This window comes from Anguilla rostrata, chromosome 5, assembly GCF_018555375.3.
Source record: "Anguilla rostrata isolate EN2019 chromosome 5, ASM1855537v3, whole genome shotgun sequence".
Taxonomy (NCBI): Eukaryota; Metazoa; Chordata; class Actinopteri; order Anguilliformes; family Anguillidae; genus Anguilla; species Anguilla rostrata.
In genome coordinates, this window is record NC_057937.1 from 37051948 (window position 1) to 37074454 (window position 22507).

General features: G+C 38.6%; 2 long non-coding RNA genes and 1 gene segment (V, D, J or C); 1 reads left to right on the forward strand and 2 right to left on the reverse strand.

Annotated features, from left to right (window-relative positions):
- Positions 1–450: 450 nt before the first annotated feature.
- Positions 451–6909, reverse strand: LOC135255193 (uncharacterized). Of its 2 annotated transcripts, none has more exons than XR_010330115.1 (2): positions 6815–6909; positions 451–628 (listed from the first exon to the last, which is right to left on the reverse strand). It is a non-coding gene; the product is annotated as an uncharacterized LOC135255193 (long non-coding RNA). The 2 variants fall into 2 exon arrangements; XR_010330114.1 differs by having other exon boundaries at positions 6771–6872.
- On the forward strand, positions 6347–21159 carry LOC135255191 (M1-specific T cell receptor beta chain-like). The segment is given in 7 exon segments: positions 6347–6404; positions 11083–11402; positions 16524–16560; positions 19348–19704; positions 20279–20296; positions 20456–20562; positions 20668–21159. Coding segments are annotated over 7 exon segments (912 nt in total).
- Positions 8430–11397, reverse strand: LOC135255194 (uncharacterized). Its single transcript, XR_010330116.1, has 2 exons — positions 11303–11397; positions 8430–8510 (listed from the first exon to the last, which is right to left on the reverse strand). It is a non-coding gene; the product is annotated as an uncharacterized LOC135255194 (long non-coding RNA).
- Positions 21160–22507: the final 1348 nt, after the last annotated feature.

A 22507-nucleotide genomic window follows, 5' to 3' on the forward strand; every position in this document is an offset into this window, starting at 1 on the left:
CTGCAGTCTCATGCCCTTTTATGGGGATTGGCGGGGCGTTTACTTATGCTAATTAGGAACAACTGGCAGGCGCTTTCCATTTAACGAGGACAATGGGATTCATCATTTTAAGAACACGTGCGAACAATTCTGCGACAGCAGCTTTTAGTCATGCAGGGAGAAGTCCGACCAGTAGAGGGAACTATTACTGGCAACATCTGTAAAAACTGAAATATTTGTGTGACCTCACAGAATTGAGAGCTTATATTCAGTTACTCATTTGCGATTTGAAATGAGCTGGGGAGAGTTCTATTCTGCTGGAGTCTGTTCATGTTCTGAAACACAGGTACAGTGCTCTATCTATGATGATCAGAACAGCCTAGACCTTTGAAGATGGACACAGTCTGCTATCTGCTGTTACGTACTGTATGCATAATTTCTCTGTTAGGTAAGGATGGACATTGCTTCAAATATTTTGGCTGCACACATTTTATTGCTTATATTTATGTCAATATTTGTTAGGCATTACATGCATAACATTCTTTGTTAGAAACAATCTCCTCTCTTGTACAGAGTTCTCAAGAGCCATCACTGTACAGCAGTCCCCATCTTCTCTCTTTGGAAAACTCAGTGATGATGTCCAGCTGACCTGCCAACATGATGACAGCAACTATTACACAATGTACTGGTACCAGCAAGGAAGACAGTCATTAGAGCTTGTTGGATTCCTTAACTACAACAATGTAAACCAAGATGAAAAGTACAGAAAGAAATTTAATTTGACAGGAAATGGAGATAAGAAAGGCTCTTTGTTTATTTCAAAGTTAAATTCTGAAGACAGTGGCACTTTTTTCTGTGCAGCAAGTAAGCACAGTGGTACAAGGTGTCTTGCCCCTTTACGAAAAACCCATCTACCACAACTGCTGTCTCTGCATGACTGTACTCACTGACATATCCAGACGCAACAAAACCTGGTGTTCAAATGTTAATTTTTTTTTTTTGTATTTATGCAACTATAACTTTCTCATAATAAAAATAAAGTTGGGAAAAACTGGCAGAAGATTCTGTGCATCTTTGTGACAAATATATGGAAAGAACTTGGAGGCTTTTTTTAAAGCTTTTACAGGTTAACATCTATGCACTGAATAAATAAGGTGATTAGGATACACTGACTGACTGTTGGAAATGTCTGTTTTCCAAATGATTATGTGACATCCAGTTCTGTCTTCTTTTATTGGTTAGTGCTGTGAAGACCTTGCTCAAAGCAGAAGATCAGAGCAGAAAACATTCTGTAGGCATAAACACTCAGTCTGTTCATATGTCTTCTGTTGCATCTTTCATTAGGTAGGTCAGGTTTATGAGAAATATTCACAAAACATCCCTACAATGAGACTTGATTGTTAATTCTGCTTAAGAATGTTCCCAGAAACATTTGAGCAAAATCTATGTTTGTTTGGAAATCACAGTGAAGATTTCTATTTAGAATGCTCCATTATTTATGGAAAAAGTTTTTTAGACATTATATTGACAACAAAAAGGCTATTACAATTATGTTTTAACAGGCTGTTGATTTTTATCTACATGAACTAACCTCCCCGAATAACCTCAAATTTTCACTAGTTTTTATTTTTATTGAGTTTTCAATCTTGATTTAAACTTCAGTTTAGTTTAAAGAGCCATTTTTGCCTGAAAAGTCCCAAAGTTAAAATTCAGGACAAATGCCGTAGTCAACAAGAATGTCATTTGGCTCATCCAAGCTTGACTTTTCTATTTGCTGTTTTCTTAGCTCAGCAAATAATTTCAAGTGAGTGTGTATACACAATAATCACTGCAATTCTATTTTCATTGCATGTCATTATTTCTGCTGTGATGTTCCCTATTACACCATATTAGTATTAGCTGTGTACAGTCAATCATTCTGGATTTTCAAGTGTTATTACATCAAGATATTGATGTAATAACATATATAAGATTTGATAAAATCCTAATTGAAAAGCATGCAGAGATATTCAGTGCAAAGTCTGTTAGTATAGTGATAAGCAGGGCCGGCCCGTGGCATAAACGGTCTATGCGGTTGTTTAGGGCCGCAACCGCTTGGGGGGGGGGGGGGCACACGATCCAATGTTTATCTAAGGTAAATAACGTTATTTTTTCAATTACGTTATTCATCCCCTATCGTGGAACTAGCGTTATAAATATTAAACGGAATGGCAACCGAACAATTCATAACAATGCTTAACGGAATCCAACACAACCCCCCACTCCCCCTCCTCCCCCCTGCTTGACAGAATCTGACACAACCCCCCAAAACTTTCTTTGTTTCCACAGGTGTCCAGTGTCAGTCTCAACAGAAGGTCTCTCAGTCCCTCCAGACGGTCTGACCCAGCCTGTGGGCTCAGTGCAGAGGTTGATACTATGTACTGTACCGCCACGGCTTACAGCCAGCTATTTGCCTACCTGAGTGAGCGAGAGGAAGACACAGCGTAGATTACCAGCACCAACAATGAACCACACACGTATCAGCTGAGAGGGCACGTGTTTATTCTGCAGCGTCCCAGCACGATCTCGTCCCACCTCCGATTAACACAGTGATTAATGCATAACGGTCTGCATTAATCATACACTCTGTTCTCTTGTTTATTTGAGAGGGATCGAGTGTACTCTAACAGAGTAAAATGAATTATATCAGAGTTTAACTGAACACTGAACATTTTCCTGTGTGAGGCTACTGAAACAAATATAGATTTTGTTTCATAACTCTTTGTGGCTCATTTGTCAATGTGATCAACTGTAGAGTGCCATAGAGCCACTAAACAAACAATTCAATTAGTATAATAACGTTGACAGAATTACTTACATTCAGGTATTTAGAGCGTCGTCTACCAGAGACTACAAACTTTTACATAGCACTTTGACTAGATCATTTATACAGCTGGATATACTGAAACAAATGAGTTTTGCAGTACCTTGCTCATGGTACAAGCGTGTCACTGGAATCCAACTAGAGCCTACGTTAAACAACCATTCTACACTGTCCAATCCGTCTCGTCCAATTATGGATACAAATTCAGGTTTTAAGGAAAATTAACTTTTCATTGCATTTGCACAATCAAATTCAGGTTGCTAATGTTAGCACTGGGCGACTTCCGACATATTTGCCATCACACAGGAAAAAAATGCCTATATTAAACTGCATTTGCATTCGTAAACTTTTACTACCAAAATAAAGGTAAGTTGCTGTTGTGCTGTTTAAGAAATTAGAATTCTGACTACAGGTGAGGCCTCCTAATACAGTACATGCAATTTAGAATTCTGAGCATATCCACTTGGTGCAATTTACAAACAGCAATAACTTGTTAAACAACTTATTAACCACTTTCTTCCCCCAGCAGTATATTTGTTATGTTGACAGCTGCAGCGGAATCCATCTGCTCAATGTTAGCTTGGCTCAAAAAGAGAAGATATAATAACTGACTAGCTAGCTATTGGGGTGAAAGGGTCAGCTACAGTTGGCCATATGCCTGCATCACCTCGCTTTCCCCCTTTTAGATATAATGTTGCCATTACGTTTCCTGAAATTTCTATTTCTTCCTCCCAATTGCTTTTTGTTTCTACATACCTGAATTATGTGGTGCCATGGTCCGCCATACAAAAATGTAAGATTATGTACAGCTGCTTCGTTGTGAAAGAACAAGTTTGCAGGATTGGAAAATCTTAACAAAACAGCATAGCAGATCAAACCATTTTTACAAAATAGGGAAAGACTAAATTAAGTGATGACCTTTAACAGCATAATGCTAAATTAGAAGCATTAAGGCTATGTACATGCAATACAAATTAATAAATTGAATGTTTGCTTTTTCTGCAGCATCTGTACAGGGAACTGATGTCATCCAGACACCCAAGCAGACTGTGATGAAGACTGGGAAATCAGTCAAGATTTCCTGCTCCCACAAGGACAGGAGTTTACACTATTTATACTGGTACTGGCATACATTCTCATAGATCAGGAGGTGACATTTGAAAGAGACTTCAGCGACAGGACAGAACGATATGAAATACAGAAGCCAGAGACTCTCTGAATCATTCAGGATCAAAGCCTTGCAGATATCAGACAGTGCTGTGTACTTCTGTGCAGCAACCCAGCACAGTGGGGCAGCATTGCCTCCCCCGTGAACAAAACGCCATGCAGGGAGACAGCCTACCAGTAGGGGGAGTCATTACTAGCAACATGAGGCCACAAATGAAATGTGTGTGACCACAGGCCTCAAAAGAGGGCTAAGATGAGCTGAGAGCTTCAAGAGTGCCAGTCTGCTCGGTTTGCTCACATTCAGAAACACAGGAACGCTCCTCTCTATGATGTGACTAATCTGAACACCCTGAACCTTTTTTAAGATGGAGAGAGTCTGCTTTATACTCCATGTCTGCATAATGTTTTTGTTTGGTAAGTACTCTGTGGTTTAGTCAAATATTATGGTTGCTTGTTTTCTATTGTTGTATATTAAATATTACTATTTTATTAATTACATATTCGTTAGAGTTGTTTCTTACATGTGTTTAGCTCTTCATTATAAGCAATTTCTCTTTTGGGCAGGGTTGTCAGAAGCAATCACTGTACAGCAGTCCCCACCTTCTCTCTTTGGAAAACTCAGTGATGATGTCCAGCTCGCCTGCCAACATGATGACAGCAACTATAACACAATGCTGTGGTACCAGCAAGTAAAAGGGCAGCAGGATTTAAAGCTTGTAGGATTGCTTCTGTATGCTGGAGTAACCCAAGATGAAAAGTATAAAGGAAAATTTAATTTGACAGGAAATGGAGATAAGAAAGGCTTTTTGCTTATCTCAAAGCTGAGTTCTGAAGACAGAGGCACATATTTCTGTGCAGCTAGTAGGCACAGTGATACATCGGGTCTGGAACTCACACAAAAAAGCCCTCCAACTTAACCACCGCTGACTAAACCTGCCTGGTAACTTTTCTTTCTTTGTGCAACTGAAAGTATGTTTTATGTCCAGTCATACATTCACAAACAACATTAGCAGGTCTTCAGATGCTGACATTCTCTGTGCAGTTGCATAGCCCAGGAGTTCCCAAAATCAGCCCCTGGGCCACCATGTGTATGTTGGTTTTCATTCCAAACACAATTGCAGCACCTGTATTGGATAAACATGCTCATTGCTCTTATATTAACACTTTAAATGTCTACTCAGACATGGTATACCCTCTAAAAAGCCATGCTATGTCAGAAATGTTATGCATGTCATAAAGAATAATCATATTCCCATCCCATGATGTTTAATCAGTTATATCAGCTATTATGTTTTTCCTAGTTATAAACAGACGTGAAATCACTGGGGACTTAATTGCTGAAAATGTGGACACCTAGTCAGTGAAACATGATTTCACAAAGACAAAGTAAAAGACAATGAGCCACACCTAACAAAAACCTGCATTCTCAGCAAGGCCACAGTAGCTACAGGAATGAACCAAACATTGGAAAGACAAAGGTATAGTCACTTAAAGGGGTCTTGGTCCACCACCAATATCTTTACGACTAGCAGCAGCTCTTATCCCACATTGAAATTTGTGCTGACGTGATCTGCAGTTGCTCCCAAGTTTTGCCTTGAACATTGAATAAGTGCAGGGACATCTCAATCCTAAGGCATACACTTTGCTAACTGTTGTTGTTTGTGTCATCCCTCAGACTTTTATGCTGACACCAGTCCAAAGACCGCTCCATATAAAATGCTAAATATTTGAGCTATCTTGTTCACTAACGCTCTCAACAAAATGCACTCCAACAGTCATAATCAACGATCTTTCAAAATGTCTGAGATCTCCTCTTGCAGCCATGCTGGCTAAAGCTGCCATCACGCCTGCCCAACATTTTTATACATGACCCTATGCATGCTGGAATCTTAATTGCTTGATTAATGGCTGAACCACACCTGCTACCCTCTGCTTTGCATTTTTGTATTGTCCCTCATTTACCACGGAGATTTCATTTTTTGTTCAATATCTGTATGTTTGCAATAGAACATTGCAACAAATGTACCTTACGTCTCTGAAAGCAATAATTTTCACAATAATCCCACAGTTTGAAACATGCAGACTCTTCTGAAGGTTAAAAGACAGTCCTTCTCGACGGACGAAACGAACTTCCTAGAGACTACATATAGAGGCTGCTTCAGCCATGCTTTGAACCAAAATACAAAATTGCATTTTATATATTATACATAGTTTCAGTCTTCCCATATTATTTAATGAACTGTATTCACTGCTTAGCACAGACAGACAGGAAGTGGGTAGTGAACTGTTACAGTAGTTCTGTTTCACCCCTTAAATAGAGTGGCCTTGAGTCTGTCTCTCAGTGTTCAGAGAATGGGACCAGAATTTTTGTTGTTGTTACTTTTCAACCTGGCCTGTAAGTGTCCCCCTTGGTAATTTATTATACGTTTATGAATATGCTTTAAAATGCAGTGACAACATATTTCTGCATAGTTCAGACAATATTGGGATGTGAAATTACTGTATTGTAATTAGTGTTTTATTTTCCACTCAGTTGTTTGATATTTGAGGCTATTCATGTGAGTGAAACTGGTGCTTATTTATATCCACAGATGTCCAGTGTCAGTCTCAACAGAAGGTCTCTCAGTAGCCCTCACAGACCATCGTGACCCACGGCTCCTCTGTGGAGCTCCAGTGCAGTCAGAGTGGCTCTGATACCTACATGTACTGGTACCGCCAGCAGAGCACTGTAGGGCTACAGCTCGTCATATTTTCTGGCTACCTGAGTGAGCCGGAGAGGGGAAAGGAGATCAGTGATAGATTTACCATTAGCAGACCGAAGAGGGAGAATATATCTCTCACTATCAGTCAGGTTGAGGAGTCAGACACAGGTGTTTATTTCTGTGCAGCAAGTCCCACAGTGGGAAACCCTGTCCCTCCTCCTGTAACAAAACTCTAGATGATGAAACATTCTCATTTTAGTTTTAACTGACTAAACTCATGGTTTATGGTACTGCTATGAGGAAACTAACAGAAATGTTTTATTTCACCCTACTGTTTTTGGAGTACATTAACTGCTCGTTTTAAAAAATATGTTTTTTTTACATAAAATATTCTTAAATCCTTGATTTTAAAAGGCATTTAATGTTGAATGTTGAACTTTTGATAGGAACTGAAAGTCAGCCAAGCAATGGAGAACTGAACTCAACATGATTGTTGTGCAGACTAGTCCCTTTTGAAAATCAGTGGTTTCAACTGGAGGGCAGTCCCTAAATAGATTGAAATTTTCTTCATAGTTATGTCATTTCATGTGCTGTGGTCCAACTCCTGATGTGAGACATGAACAAAATGAAAAGAAGAAAACATTCCAAAGATATGAAGACTGAAACTGACCATATTCATCTGTACCATCAGCTGAAAAGCTCAAATTCAATTATTTTTATGAATGTAGGTCCCATTTTCTGATTTATTGCATGAAGTACACATTACTACTTTTCCAGCTGCAATGCACAATGAGGCCATCAATACACATCTGTAAACATGGTTTAACTGTTATTGTCAAGTTTAATTTAATCTAGGCATTTTTAGAAAAATATTAATTCCATGTTTATGTCTGAGAATTTCAGGGGAGTCAGGTGAGGTCAATCAATCAATCAATCAATCAAATTTTATTTGTATGGCGCATTTCACAGCAATTGTCACAATACGCTTCACTGACAACTCTAGTCTAAACCCCCACAGGAGCAAGCCTAAAGCAGCAGTGGCAAGGGAAAACTCTCTGTGGCAGATGGGAAGGAACCTCGGAAGGAACTAGGCTGAAGGGGAAACCTATCCTCCTCGGCCCAGGGTGTAGGGTGTCGGTCGGCTCAGGGTGTAGACTGGTGACCAACATGTGTCAGTCAGTCAGTGTTTATATTGAACAAATTGAGGCTCAGATGATTGGCGGTGGCGGGGCAGGGTGACGGTGGTGGGGAGCAGCAGGTGGCGATCGAAGTGGATCTGCTTTCACAATGATACCAGCTTACAGTCATGCAGAGAGAAGTCCAACCAGCAGAGGGCACTATCACTGGCAACATCTGTAAACGCTCAATATTTGTGTGACATCACAGAAATTAAATCTTATATTCCGTTACGCATTACAGATTTGAGATGAGCTGGGAAGAGTTATTTCTATTCTGCTGGAGTCAGTTCATGTTCTGAAACACAGGTACAGTGTTCTACCTATGATGATCAGAACAGCCTAGACTATTGAAGATGGACACAGTTTGCTATCTACGATTATGTACTGTCTGCATAATTTCTCTGTTAGGTAAGAACACACATTGCTTCAATCAAATATTTTGACTGCATATGTTTTATTGATTATATATATTTCAATATTTATGGGACATTGTTTACATGTATACCATGCTCCAATATAAACAATCTCCTCTCTTGTGCAGGGTTCTCAGGAGCCATCACTGTACAGCAGTCCCCATCTTCTCTCTTTGGAAAACTCAATGATGATGTCCAGCTCACCTGCCTACATGATGACAGCAGTTACTACACAATGCTGTGGTACCAGCAAGCTAAAGGAAAACAGTCATTAGACCTAATTGGATTCCTTAACTACGACCGTGTAAACCAAGATGAAAAGTACGAAAGAAAATTTAAGCTGACAGGAAATGGAGATAAGAAAGGCTCTTTGTTTATCTCAACGTTAAATGCTGAAGACAGTGGCACTTATTTCTGTGCAGCAAGTAAGCACAGTGGTACAAGGCGTCTTGAATCTTTACGAAAAACCCACCTACCACTATTGCCAATTAAAATAACCAAAGAACTTTTACGTCTTTGTGTGACTGAACTCACTGACACAATAAAACTTAAATAGACGCTTCAAAGCCTGGTGTTAAAATGTTGATATGTTCTTTGTAGTTATGCCATCTCTTTCTTATAATAAGTGTAAAGCTGGGATGAACTGGCAGAAGATTCTATGCATCTTAGTGAAGAACACTTGGAAAGAACCTGGAGGCTTTTATTGCTTTTAGACATGAACATCTATGCTCTGAATAAATAATGTGACACTGATTGACTGTTGGGAATGTCTTTTTTCCAAATGATTAGGAGTTGTCCTGTTCTATTTATTGGTTGGTGCTGTTACTACCAGAGCAGAGAACATTCTTTTGGCATGAGCATTAATGGGCTGTTCATGTTTCTTTTGTAACATCTTCTGTATGCACATTTTGTATTAGTACCCCGTAACTATATTAACATGTATTAGCATCATAATTCTTTCTAGACCACTAATATAATCCCAGGGGATAAAGGTCTATTATTATTATTATTATTAGTGGTCCAAGCAGCGAAGCTGTGGGAACCCTATTGTTTTTGTTCCGATTATTCTTATTTATTTTCCTTCCCTAAAAGTGTTTGTGCAGCAAAAACCGTAAGACCTATGAACATGAAACTTCACAACATGGCCCCGAATTCCCCCCACTACTCAGGCCCCTGAGGTACTGTGCCCATAGGTGGTGCTGTAATAATCAAGTTTGCATTTTGGCTCATAACAGTGTGGCCTAAAGTCAAAATTCTTTCTTCATGTCAATCTCTCAGGGCATGTGCATCTTTGCTCCACTGGTCTTCTGCTCTAAAAATGTCAAATGTTGCGACTTTTTCTAAATTTTCTCAAAAACCTATTTTCAACATCTCGTCAGAAACCATCAGCCCAATCGTCCCAAAACATAGTCAGGATCATCTACAGACTTCACTGATCTTACGTTGTTAAAGAAATTTCGATACGTCAATCTGTTTCCAATATACAAGCCAATCATTTTTTTTATCAAAATGCCTAAGTACAGTAGATATCTTGTATCTCGTTAACGCATTGTCTAATTTTCACGGAACTTCCCATGTACGATCGTTACGACATTCTGTGGACGATCCCCAAATTTCATACAAACAGACCACTAGAAGGTGCTATAACTAAAAATAGGTTTTTTTTCAGTGACAAATTTTCAGAAAAAGTTCAAATTTGGTACAGTGGCTCATGGTAACATTTTATAATGTTTGTTAAAATATTGCTTTGATAACATAATCAATGTGACTCCCAGCAGCCAATCAAAATTCACTGGGGGTTAACCCCACATCGATAACATGCTCAATGGAGACAGTTTCCTAATCTCAGTGTTCTTTGAAAATTGCTTCATACAGTAATCATAGTTGCTATCGAGCCATAATTCTGAAAAATCATACATGCTGATCCCCGTACGAATAGCTAAACCAATGTAAAAGTAAATAGAACACCACTTTCATAGTTTTGTTCATGCATACATGCACTCAACATGTACTTTGCCAGTAACTCAGCGAAAAGGCGTTTGTTTTCCAATCCAAAGGTTGAGGGTTCAAACCCTGCCTTTGCCTTACTTCACCTGGTCTTAATGTTAAATCTTCAATTTCTTGGACTGACTGTGTCTCATCATTTCAGCTTGCATGAATGAACCACATTTCATTAATAAGTAAATAACAAACAAGCATCCAAATGCTCCCAATCTGCTTGGACCCCGATCATCGCCGCTTGTGGCTGTTGTGGTTGTTGTCGTCGTCGTCATTGTCGTCGTATAAACTTTGTACACTATATTCATTCTGGATTAGACTTTTGAAGGTAATACACAATAATTCACATTGGATTGGATACAATCTATATTGTCAAATAGTATACATAATTTACATAGCATCAAAGTCTGCCTGAATTACTTCATGCACTTTATTCACTGCATGGTACAGCCAAACAGGAAGTGAGTAGTAGTGTAGTTCTGTTTCCCCCCCTTTAAAAAGACTTTCCTTGTGTTTGTCTCTCAATGTCCAGAGAATGGAGCTTGAACTTTTGTTGTTGATACTTTTCACTCTGGCCTGTAAGTGCCTCAAATTTATTTTAAGTGTCTGAATATGCTTTAAAATACAGTGACAATATTTATCAGTATAGTTCAACTATCAGAAAATATTGGGATGTGAAATTGCTGTGTTGTAATTTCATTTGTATTTTTTTTTTTACACTCACTTGTTTGATATTTGAGTCAATTCATGTGAGTGAAACTGGTGCTTATTTATATCCACAGGTGTCCAGTGTCAGTCTCAACAGAAGGTCTCTCAGTGGCCCTCACAGACGGTTGTGACCCAGGGCTCCTCTGTGGAGCTCCAGTGCAGTCAGAGTGGCTCTGACCAGAACATGTACTGGTACCGCCAGCAGAGCTCTACAGGGCTACAGCTCGTCATGCTTTCTGTCTACATGAATGATCCAGATAAGGGAGAGAACATCAGTGATAGATTTACCAGCACAAGACTGAAAATGGAGAATATATCTCTCACTATCAGTCAGGCTGAGGAGTCAGACACAGGTGTTTATTTCTGTGCAGCAAGTCCCACAGCAGGCAATGCTGTCCCTGCCCCTGTATTAGAACACCACAGATGGTTTAAATGCACAGTAAAATATTCTTCAAAACTCTTTGTGTGTTTCTACGAGTCCTAGAGTGATCATGCATACTCTATCAGAGTAAAATGATCTATATCAGAGTTTAATTGAACATTGAACATTTTACAGAGCGAAGCTATTGAGACAAATATAGATTTAGTTCATGTCTCATCGCTTATTGTGGGTTATGGGTTAATGTGCCACACTGTAGGTAGAGTTGTACTGCCACTAAACAAACAATTCAATTTGTAAAATATGTTGGACAGAATTACAAATACAAATTCAGGAAAAGCAACTTATCAAATTCGGGTGCAGTCATTAAAAGACTGCAGAACATGTTGGTCATACTTATTATTTTGATGGTGAGGTTTTTGTTTGTTTTGTTTCTTCAGGTTTGTCACTTCCTGTCTTACTTCCTGTCATGATGTTCTGTGGTGCCGGGTTTTCACATCACATAGATCACAGAGAAGAAGCCATAGACATGAACACTTGTGATTTGATTTTACTTCTACTGTGCTTTGGCTCCCAGCAGACAGGTGTCTAAGAAAGGAATTTTAAACATTGTTTTTAGAATTCTGTACATGTTGTTCTTATTATAATATTTCTGATGCATTATTTCTATTTCAGTTGTAATGTAAACTTAACCCCTGAAGGCACTGCTCCTCACAGTCTTTCATAGAGTCTCTGGCCATTCAGGCTATAATCTTTCAGGGATTAATTCATTTAAAGTTTTTTTTTTTTTTTTCACAGCATTTGTAAAGGGAGCTGATGTCATCCAGACACCCAAGCAGGCTGTGATGAAGACTGGGGAATCAGTTGAGATCTCCTGCTCTCACAAGGACAACAATTTACAGTATTTATACTGGTACTGGCAGCTGCCTGGCAAAGGCATCGAATTGATCGCATACATCCTCACAAATCAGAAGGCGACATTTGAAAAAGACTTCAATGACAGGACAGAAAGATATGAAATAAAGAAGCCAGAGGTACTCTCTGGATCATTCAGGATCAAAGTCCTGCAGATATCAGACAGTGCTGTATACTTCTGTGCAGCGACTCAGCACAGTGGGGCAGTATTGCCTGTCCGATGAACAAAAAGTCATGCGGGGAGACAGCCTACCAGTAGGGGGAGCCAATGCTTATGTTTTATTGCAAGCTTCAGTAAGAAGTTTGCTGAAATATAGAAGGGTGAACTTTCACAGCATGGTGCCTAGTTGGAGCTCAGAAAGCGATGCATGCTTGTCTGCAGTCTGATGCATTTATGGGCAATATGATTGGCCATTTTAAACTTGGAGAAAAGGAAAAATAGGTGATTAAATTTGTTTTTGTAACGCCTTACAATTAGTTCACATGAATTGGCATTAACTTACGTAGTTGTCAACTACAAACTACTGAAAATTTCATCTGTACAGTTTTGTTAACGTAATTTTAAATGATTAATTCATGTTAATAACTAGACGAGTTTGTACATATGTTAATCGTTACCTAATTATATGTTTATCCTATGTTTTGCTTATTTATAAATAATAACACAATATCAAAACAGATTCAGTAAGGTATTTAGGGCTGAGACAAGAGATTTCTCATTTAATATAAGAATACAAATAAGTTATTATTGCCTGAGGCTCTGTATTTCTCCTCCAGAGTAAGCTCATCTTTAAATGAAGTCATTTATCCTTGATCCTCCATTGGTGCAATGAACCTGTTGTTGAAGTGCCTCTGGGCCCCAGTTTGCAGGAAGTGTACCCAGAGAGCCTCTATTGCTCATTTGCTTCCAACAGAAGAACCACACGCCTCTGGTTCCTATCTTAGTGACTTCAGAGAACTTCACAGAGAAGGACGGTGGGGTCCCTGACAGGTTAATTGTCTCCAGGAAAAGTGTGTAGGGCACTGTTCTCTTATATACAACGTGCAGATACATTGAGGAGTGCGCCTGCATTTCTAAGTAATCCACAATGAAACAATTTAAATTAACAGAGTTGAATGCAAAGGTGTTACATATCATCCAGCTTTTGTTTCCTGGTCCATTTTGTTTACAATGTAACATGACCAGACAGGAAGTGATTGGTGCCAGAGATTAAGCTGCACTGTTGGTGTGTGTCTGTTCCTCTAAGAGTGGGGTGCTGTTGTGTTCCTCAGAGAATAGAGGCTACTTATGCTGTTGTTGCTTTTCAGTCTGGCTGGTAAGTGCCTTCCTGGATTGTCTGCTATGGACTTAAAATCCTTAAAATAGAATACAAGGCTAACTTTAGATTTTCTTTACATTCCTGCAGTAGATAAGGTAACGTAGCATATTACTATTCATGGAATGCATAAGTGCTTTTAACATAAGTATAGCAGAGCAGCTTTGACAGAGGACTCGTATCATGCAATACGGAGACATGGTTGATCTATGAATCAATGAATCCCTAAGTCAATTTTCCTCTTTTTGAGACTGTGATGGAGCCAGCCACCATCAGCACAGGTATAGATTTGATCCAAGGCTCTGATTCTCATCCATGCACAGCGTGTTGTCTCAATCAAATGAGCCATCTACCGGCCAAAAAGCTGATATAGTTAACCCCTCAATACTCTATTTATTCGATTTTAAATGAATGCAAATAGCAGCACGGGTGGCTCATCCTGTGAAGTCAATATAATCAAATGCATGGACGAGCCCAGTGGTTATGGATATGCGTCCGAACCGTGGCCAGTGCCAACTGTGGCTGGCACCCTTTCAGGGTGGCGCTCAGCTGACATTTGTATTGCCCAACGATGGGAGGGTTCAGTTGATTAGGGGTCCATGACCATTGCTCTCTAGCGCCCACCCCCGGTGTGATTTGTTCATGTTGTGTGTCTCTGCACACTTGGCCTGTCAGCGTTGTGGCGTGAAAAGAAGCTTTTGGCGACACCATGTGCATTGGAGGAAATCCGTGGATTTTCAGCACATGAACACAACTCTAAAGAGCTAACTGGAAATTCCAAATTAGGGTGGGAATTGGGGAATTAGGGTGCCACATTTTTAGGAGCAGTTGCAATACAGCAAATACATTTGTTAATGTGTTCTTTCCGTAGTCTGTTTATGAAAAACAAATTAACTGAAAATCCAAACATGCAAACTGTAGCTACTATAGGTAACAGAAAACCTAATAATCTCCTTAATAGTCGCTTGTGAACGGTGTTCTTTCACCTCCCTCGCTGACTGTACCGTGATGCTATGTATTGTAAAGTTCACTTTATTCAATTTATCAGAAAGTTGATAAATTGTCACGAGTTCTTCAGACAGTAGTTCCTTAGAGTCTACATGCTGCTCCAGAGTCCACGTTGATAAAATTCTCGAAGCTCACAAACTGTACAAGAAAGTGTCCCCCACCAAGGTTATGCCCTTGATTTTGAATGTACGTATGCGCAATAAGCGTATCTAAACTGCAAATATCATTCACCTCTCAATAAAGCTGAATCAACTGGCATCACGTACGGAAACATTTATGACTCATCTTTTCCTAACAGTCAAGCAAAATATCGGTTATCATGTTCCAAGGAACCCGCTACAGTACGACTGTATATGTTGCAACATGCATCTGGATAGTTTTTGATTTAGCTGCCAAGAATTCCTTCTAAATTAGTCATTCCCTGAAACCGTGGGAAAGTGGGGAGACACCAGATCCACTCACCCTTTAAAAGGTCAACAACGCTAGAAGACAGAATTTAAATATATTTTTTTTGTGAAATTTTCGTAAATGTCAGAGTTTCACCAAAAAGAAATGTTTTTGTAAAACTGAAAATCAGATGTGAATGAATCTGGGATTGACATTGGGATTACCTTGCAAGGCAAAGATAACCAAGTCTACCTAATATGAAGAGCCATACGCTATTCCCAGCATATACACTATCTGCAATCCCTGGTGACTGCCTCAACCGAGAAGTTTACTTAGAGGAGAGCTCCCCCTGCAGGTGACACAGCAGACTCGTGTTTGCACTTCTTGGGACAACTTCGATCACTGATATTTTTTTCTCCCTTTATCGAGGGCATGCAAGTCCATTTCTATATTTTTTTAAACACAGGAACAGCTCCCCATATCTCCTGAAACAAAACGATTTTCTGCTCAGGAAATAAGGTATGATTTTTCCTTATTTAAGTTTGCTGGACTAAACCTCATTCAATTCTTCAGTTACAAGTCTGCAAATTCAGGATAATGAAAAGACTACCACCCGACATGGTTTAATGAATTTACATATGTAGCGTGGTATATCTCTACAATCATTTATCAGGCTGAAGACACACAAGTCAGTTTGGGTGGGTACAATACACACATAGTTGGCACCCTCCCAATGCCACGCAGGTGAGTGGCATGTCCCGGAAGTGTAGTTCTATATTGTGGAGTGGCGCATCCCCCCAAACACAGTGTCATGACACAGATGTTTCACTGTTTCTCTTCTGGCGTATAAATAGATATATCTGGTCTGATCCGTTAACTTCACATCTTATCCGTACAGCAGGTGAAGGAGCTGAGCGCATCTTTTTTGTTAGACTGTGTAACACCGTGGGGACAGGGGGGACACAGTGTTACATCTCCATAGACCGGCTGTACAAAAACCTCTGCCTCAGAGCACGGTGGCAAAGGCCGGCAACAGAGCCAAAATGGCGGTCAGGTGGACTTCGGCAGGGGTGCTGCTCCTCAAAAACAAGCCTGATTCAACTACAAGAACCAGTGGGATGCTGCTGTTTAACAGAATGACATGGAAACAACCTGGCCTCCTCACCTTCGACGGTGCCAATATTCATGTGTTTGGCTTGATCATCGTGCCACTGGATCAGAGGCACACTTTGGAAATGGAACCAAGCTAACGGTGCTGGGTAAGTTTTCACAATGTCTTTCTTTTTTTACATTGGTAAGGTATTACCTGCTATTCTTGCTGCTTTAAGCCATTTTTCATAGGAAAAAAGATAAGTTGTAATTCAATCAGGCCCAGTCACTGTGCTGGATTTGAAGCTTACTTTGGCGGAGGTACCAAACTGACTGTTTTAGGTAAGAAATGGATATTTCTGTGTAAGCTATATCAGTCAAATGTTATGTGTCATGATCTGAGCGACGTGCAAACACTGAGTATTACTTTGGTCCAGGCACAAAACTCACAGTTATAGGTAAGTTCAAATCTATTTCTGTAATTCTTCTATATAAAACTTTAGGAACCATTGTAACATCATAAATAATGAAGTGTTTATATAAATCAAACATTAAGCAGTTTTGCAGTGCTGGCATATGGAACATTTTTGGAACACTTTATTCTTAGTCAGAAATATCATGCTGTGCTCAAGCACTCCAGCATATTTTGGTGAAGGAACAAAACTAACTGTTTTAGGTAAGAAAACTATTTCTTTGGTCCCAATCAGCACTCGATTGGTTTCTAATCAAAAGATCACCTCTCATGTTCAAAAATTGCAGTGTAGTGGTACTTTTTAAGTCTGCTAATTCCTTCAGTGCTCCTCGATTCCACCATCATTTGGAAAAGGAACCAAACTGACAGTTTTCGGTATGGGTGAATACCTTTAAAAATATATTATTTGCTCTATGCTGTGCTGTACTGTGTACTCTATTAGCATAACGTTGCCTGTGATTGATGAATTGAGCCCAGTGGGTTTTAATTCTGCCTCAGATCAAGGTGAATGCCGCTCAGGCTTACTTTGGTGATGGAACCAAACTAACTGTTCTCGGTAAGTGGAGTGGATGCTAGTCTGTCTAGGTTGTGTGAAATTATATCCCACTTTGGTAATCTGTAATTGGGGATTGGTTAAGAAGACTCTGCAGTATCCATTTGTCCATCTTCAGTGATTGTGAGGTTGTTCAGGTCTAAATAACATAAACATGAAAGTATTTAATTAAACTGAATCTTACCATTGATAACTGAACTCAATGAGATGAAATTGTACACATGCCATCTAACAGTGCAAACTATAATCCAGTTTACTTTGGAGGAGGAACCAAGCTCACTGTCTTGGGTAAGAAATAAAAAAGAGCCATTGTAAAAGAGAGTAAACTATGTAATATCTCCTGGTTTTACACATATTCTCTAGATGACCCATTTAAAGAATTTCTGTGTGATTGGAGGAAAGGTTTTTATGACAGCTTAGAAACGATGTGACCAACTACCCCGCATACTTTGGTGGAGGCACAAAAATCACCGTTTTAGGTAATTCAGAAATGTTTCTTTAATTTAACTGTGTTCTGATTGCCACTGCATGGTCTCCTTTGGTTTGAGAATGTCTTATTATCTTCAAAGACAAATGAGACAGTTTTTCTGTTGTAAGAAATCAGTGTGAACCTTAATCCTGCTTACTTTGGAAATGGAACCAAGCTCACAGTTTTAGGTAAGCAAGTTGCTAGAATTTTTCACTTATTTCATCAGTAAATACCGTCCGTTAAATTAGATGCTAGTAAAAACAGTTGTAATATAAGTAAGATTGGATTGATTTTGCATGTCACATAGTACCTAGGGACTCATCTTTGACAATTGTGAGGTTTTGCTGCTCTGGTGACATAAAGTAAAATTCGACAAGAAGGTTGCATTTGCTTTTTGAAAATGGAATGGTAAAGAATGAAATGAAGGTAAGTAATGATATTCATCGCAACGCTAGCAGAGTAGATTTGTACCCATGCTGTCTAACAGTGGATACAATGACCCAGCTTACTTCGGAGAAGGAACCAAGCTTACCGTATTAGGTATGTTATTAAATTTTTTAAAATTAGATGTTATTCTGTCATTTAAAAATACCTGTACATGTTATGAGGCTCCATTTCTAGAATTCCAGTATTATGGCGTAAAGCTTTTCTGATAGTTCGGAAACAGTGTAAACAACAAAATTTGTTCATTAATTTGAGACCCCAATAGTAGAGTTCATTGGGTTTCAGAGTTTACAAAGAGACAGAAGTTTCATTTAGGAGTCCAGTTTTTCTGCAGCAAGAAAGCAGTGTGAACACTGATCGCGCTTACTTCGGAGAAGGCACAAAGCTCACTGTTTTAGGTAAGAGAGGTGTCAAGAGTTTCATTTAGAAGAAATTGCTTTGTTTGGGGGTTCATTGTTTAATTTATTTAGGAATGAGTCTCTTATAATTCTTCCAGGGCATGTTGCATCTGAAAATTCTCAGCTCCTTCAAAATCAAGCAGAGCTGGAAAAAAATTCAACATAGGGCCAAAAACAGAAAAGTACATTTTGTTACTAATAAAGCTGTAACTGCTATGTCTCAGTAAACCATTATGTTGCTCTAAAATGGTCTAGATATATGAAAAGACTCAAAACACAATTTGCGTTTTTATACATTAAAATGATAGTGTCAAACTGCTGAAGGTCACAGCGACATGCCATTAGAGTGGGTATAACTCGTTAATACCTTAGAGTGGTATTGCACCAAAGGAAAGGCAGTGTGAGAACAGGGAGCAGTTCTTCGGGGAAGGAACCCGGTTAACAGTTCGAGGTAAGACAGCACCATTAATATCAGAGTCTGGGAAAGAAAGCACTATCAATATCAGAGAAAAATGTTAAATTTGGTGCATGTTTTGCAGCAAACAAAGAAAATATTGTTATTCCTGACATGGTTTGTATGCTGAAAAAAAAATGTAAGGAAAACATTTATCGAGCACAGATTGAATGTTATTAAAACAACTGACACGATATGAAGTTCCTGTGCAGTAAACGAGATGGAAAGATTTTTGTGTCTGTCATGCAAGGCTGTGCTCTGCAAATGTGCTGTATTTCGGCTTGGGAACAAAACTCACAGTGCTGGGTGAGTTTGATTTGAGGTTTGTGAATATTAGTGCCCTAAACATTTGAGCCTGTTACAATGTCTCCTTCTCCTGTCCAGATTAGATGATGCTCATGAACAGAAAATTGATAAACATAAATATTCCTCCATTTATTTTGTTTGACTTACAGAAGAAAATGATATCATATCAAAGCCCAAAGTGAAAATTCTCCCACCATCCAAAAAGGAGATCAAGACGAAGAATCGTGCCACCCTGGTTTGTGTGGCCACCGACTTCTATCCTGATCATGTCTCGATCGCCTGGAAGATCAAAAGCCGCGATGAGACCCCCCGCGATGAGACCCCCCGTTCCAAGACGGATGAGTCTGCAATACGGTCAGGCAAGCCCGGCAACTACAGCATCACCAGTCGACTGAGGGTCAGAGCGGAAGAGTGGCAAAACACCCGGAATAAATTCTATTGTTCAGTCAGCTTCTTCAATGGAAACAAAACCATATACGTTAATGCCACCATCCAAGGGACCCTGTGTAAGTAAAGAAACTACAAATGTATAGATTCTTGAGCACTGCTTGCAACGCTGGACTCATACTCTTGTTGATAATGATAATACTAATATTATCATCATTCAATTGATTGATTGTTTATTGTATTGGGATGAGAGAGTAACAAACAGGAACAAGGAATCGCACTGCCATGCTAATGTGTATGTGATCAATAAACTTGACTTGACTTGTTCTCACATTATTGTGGTAACATAACTGGGGAGGTTTTTGATGAGTTTCTCAGTGAAAATTTTTAACAACAGTTTATTAAATCATTACATAATTAGCTATTCACTTATTTTATGTGTTCATAGTATTATGTCAACATTTTGGGTATATAAAACCAAATATTATGTTATGTTATGACAGTTGGTTATGAAAAGGATGGCACTCATCCATGCAATCAGCAATTATTTTTGATGGTAATGGTAGATAAAACATTTTTGAAAGCATACAACTGAATGTGGAACATTAATTAACTTGAGGAGCATACACGTTAATTAAGGTGCTGTAGAACTGAATTCAATTACATTTTAACATAGTTCTATTTTTGTTTCAGATTGTGGCACTACAGCAGGTAAGATTTATTATATTCTAATAGCAGTAGCATTGACAGAAACATTTAACCGTAAGACAATGATTACTACCGCATGAAAGACTGTTGTTTAATTCCTGCTGTGTGTTGCCGCTTTTTCTGGCAATTAAAACGTCGACTTCTCTCTCATTTCACAAACAGAGGAAAATAAGCGGAGTGGAAATGCAGCAGAGTTATCGTATATTCTTGTCCTGGTGAAAAGTGCTCTGTTTGCGTTATTTCTGGCAACCTTTGTATGGAAATTGAAGGTAAGAAACTGATCAAATCATCATTCAAATAAATCATTTGCACTGACAGAACTGTATCCATGATCAGTATTGCTATATGCCATTGTATATGTCATATTTTCCCAGGGTTCCTCAGCAGCAAAGTTTCTTGACTGACAACAGACTGACAAGAAGAAACATCAGAAGAATCCTTTGAAAAAGAAACTATATATGTGTGGTTTATGTGTTTATGATAAGTATAATTTTATTATCAGGTGTTGCCTGTCATCATCTCTTAAGTATCCAAGTTGTGTGTCAGGTTTTTCTTAATTATCCAAAATGAGTTACATTCAACAATTGTAGATTCCTACAGCTGTCAAAAATGTTGACCATCTGCATAGTATGTTTACTTCACAGGATGTCATGTGACCAAAGTTCTACTTTGGAACCCTTGTTCTCTGTAACAATTCACTGAATATGATTATGGAGGGGGCATGATAAAGTAATATAATATAAATGTAAATGGATGAATAATGGCTGTGAAAACTGAATATAATAACTGAACATATATTTCTATAAATGACCAATAATATTGTCTGGCAGACATCTATAATCATTAAAGCTTCTGTTTTCAGTTTAGTGAATAGTAGCGTGGTTTGTAAAAATTTGAAAAGTGTATGCAAAAGAGGATATTCGTGTCATATTTTGTTTGTTCTCCTGTTAAAATGTAATATTATGTTTTATTAGCAATTTACTATAATCCTATAATCCTTCTCCCGTACAAGCCGTACAAGAATTTTATACCATAAACCATGTATTCCTATGTTTAATTAAAATATTTAGCTGGTAAACTGAACACTTCATTGGAAAGGCATCATAATTTTATTTTAATGACTATTAAAATAATACCAGAGCTACCACTGCATGCACATCCAGATCCTGGAAACCAACTGACACGTGTGTTATGAATACGGGTATTTATCCATATTTAGTCATTATGGAACATTAAATATGGTATAGGCAGTTTTAGAAAATAATATTTTCTGAGCAGAATTACACCGAGATAAGGAACCTCTTTTGTTAGGGAGACCACATACAATAACCTGCCACTCTGTGTCCCTCAGTGATGAACAGAGATGAGTCTACATCATTTATTGATATGTATTTACTGCAGTATAATGTATGATGATTTTCAATTCCAAAATGATTTATCTAAATGACTGATTTAAATAAATGACATGCTGTCCAAACTCAGCCTTAGCATTACTGCAATAGCTTACTCAAGTGGCGCACCCATGAAGATTGCTTTGGAGTGTGGTTTTTTGCAAAGAATGATTTCCTTTGTTTGCAAGGCTTATTAAAGAGAACACATTTCCTGTAAGTCTGAAAGAGTGGGTTTTTAGAAACGCAGGGGGTTCCGAGAAAATGATTCAGTACAGAGACACAGCTGCCTCAACTGCAAACTACACTTCCAGCTATTCACACCAAATGAACAATTCACAGAACAATACAATATAGCGTTTACTCTGGGTATAATGACTGTTGCTGCATGTTAACTAGCACTCTATTTAATGAGGGGAGTGTTATATAAGCCTATAAATCACAATCATACATTTTTATTGTGTGTATTTTTTTCAAATATATGTGACAATAATATTTTACATTAACCTAGAGCACTTTATAAATTGAATTTGTGGCCACATTGCCATCTTAAGTTTTCTGAAGATGGATATATACTCTTTTATCTAAAGACTTTCAGTAAAAAAATTAATGAAGATTCACGATGTTCTTAGTGTAGCAGTTGTAGAGATAAATGGATGTGTGTCTGTTTTTGTTCACTTTAAAGTCTTGAAATGATCTCCTTGTCAGACAAATGTGTTTCCATAGTGCCTGTCCAAGACAAACTTCATTTCTTTTATTTTTTCATTCATATAGACACATCACCCACGTTTTGCTTCGCATAAAATTGCAGCAGGGAGAAAAAACA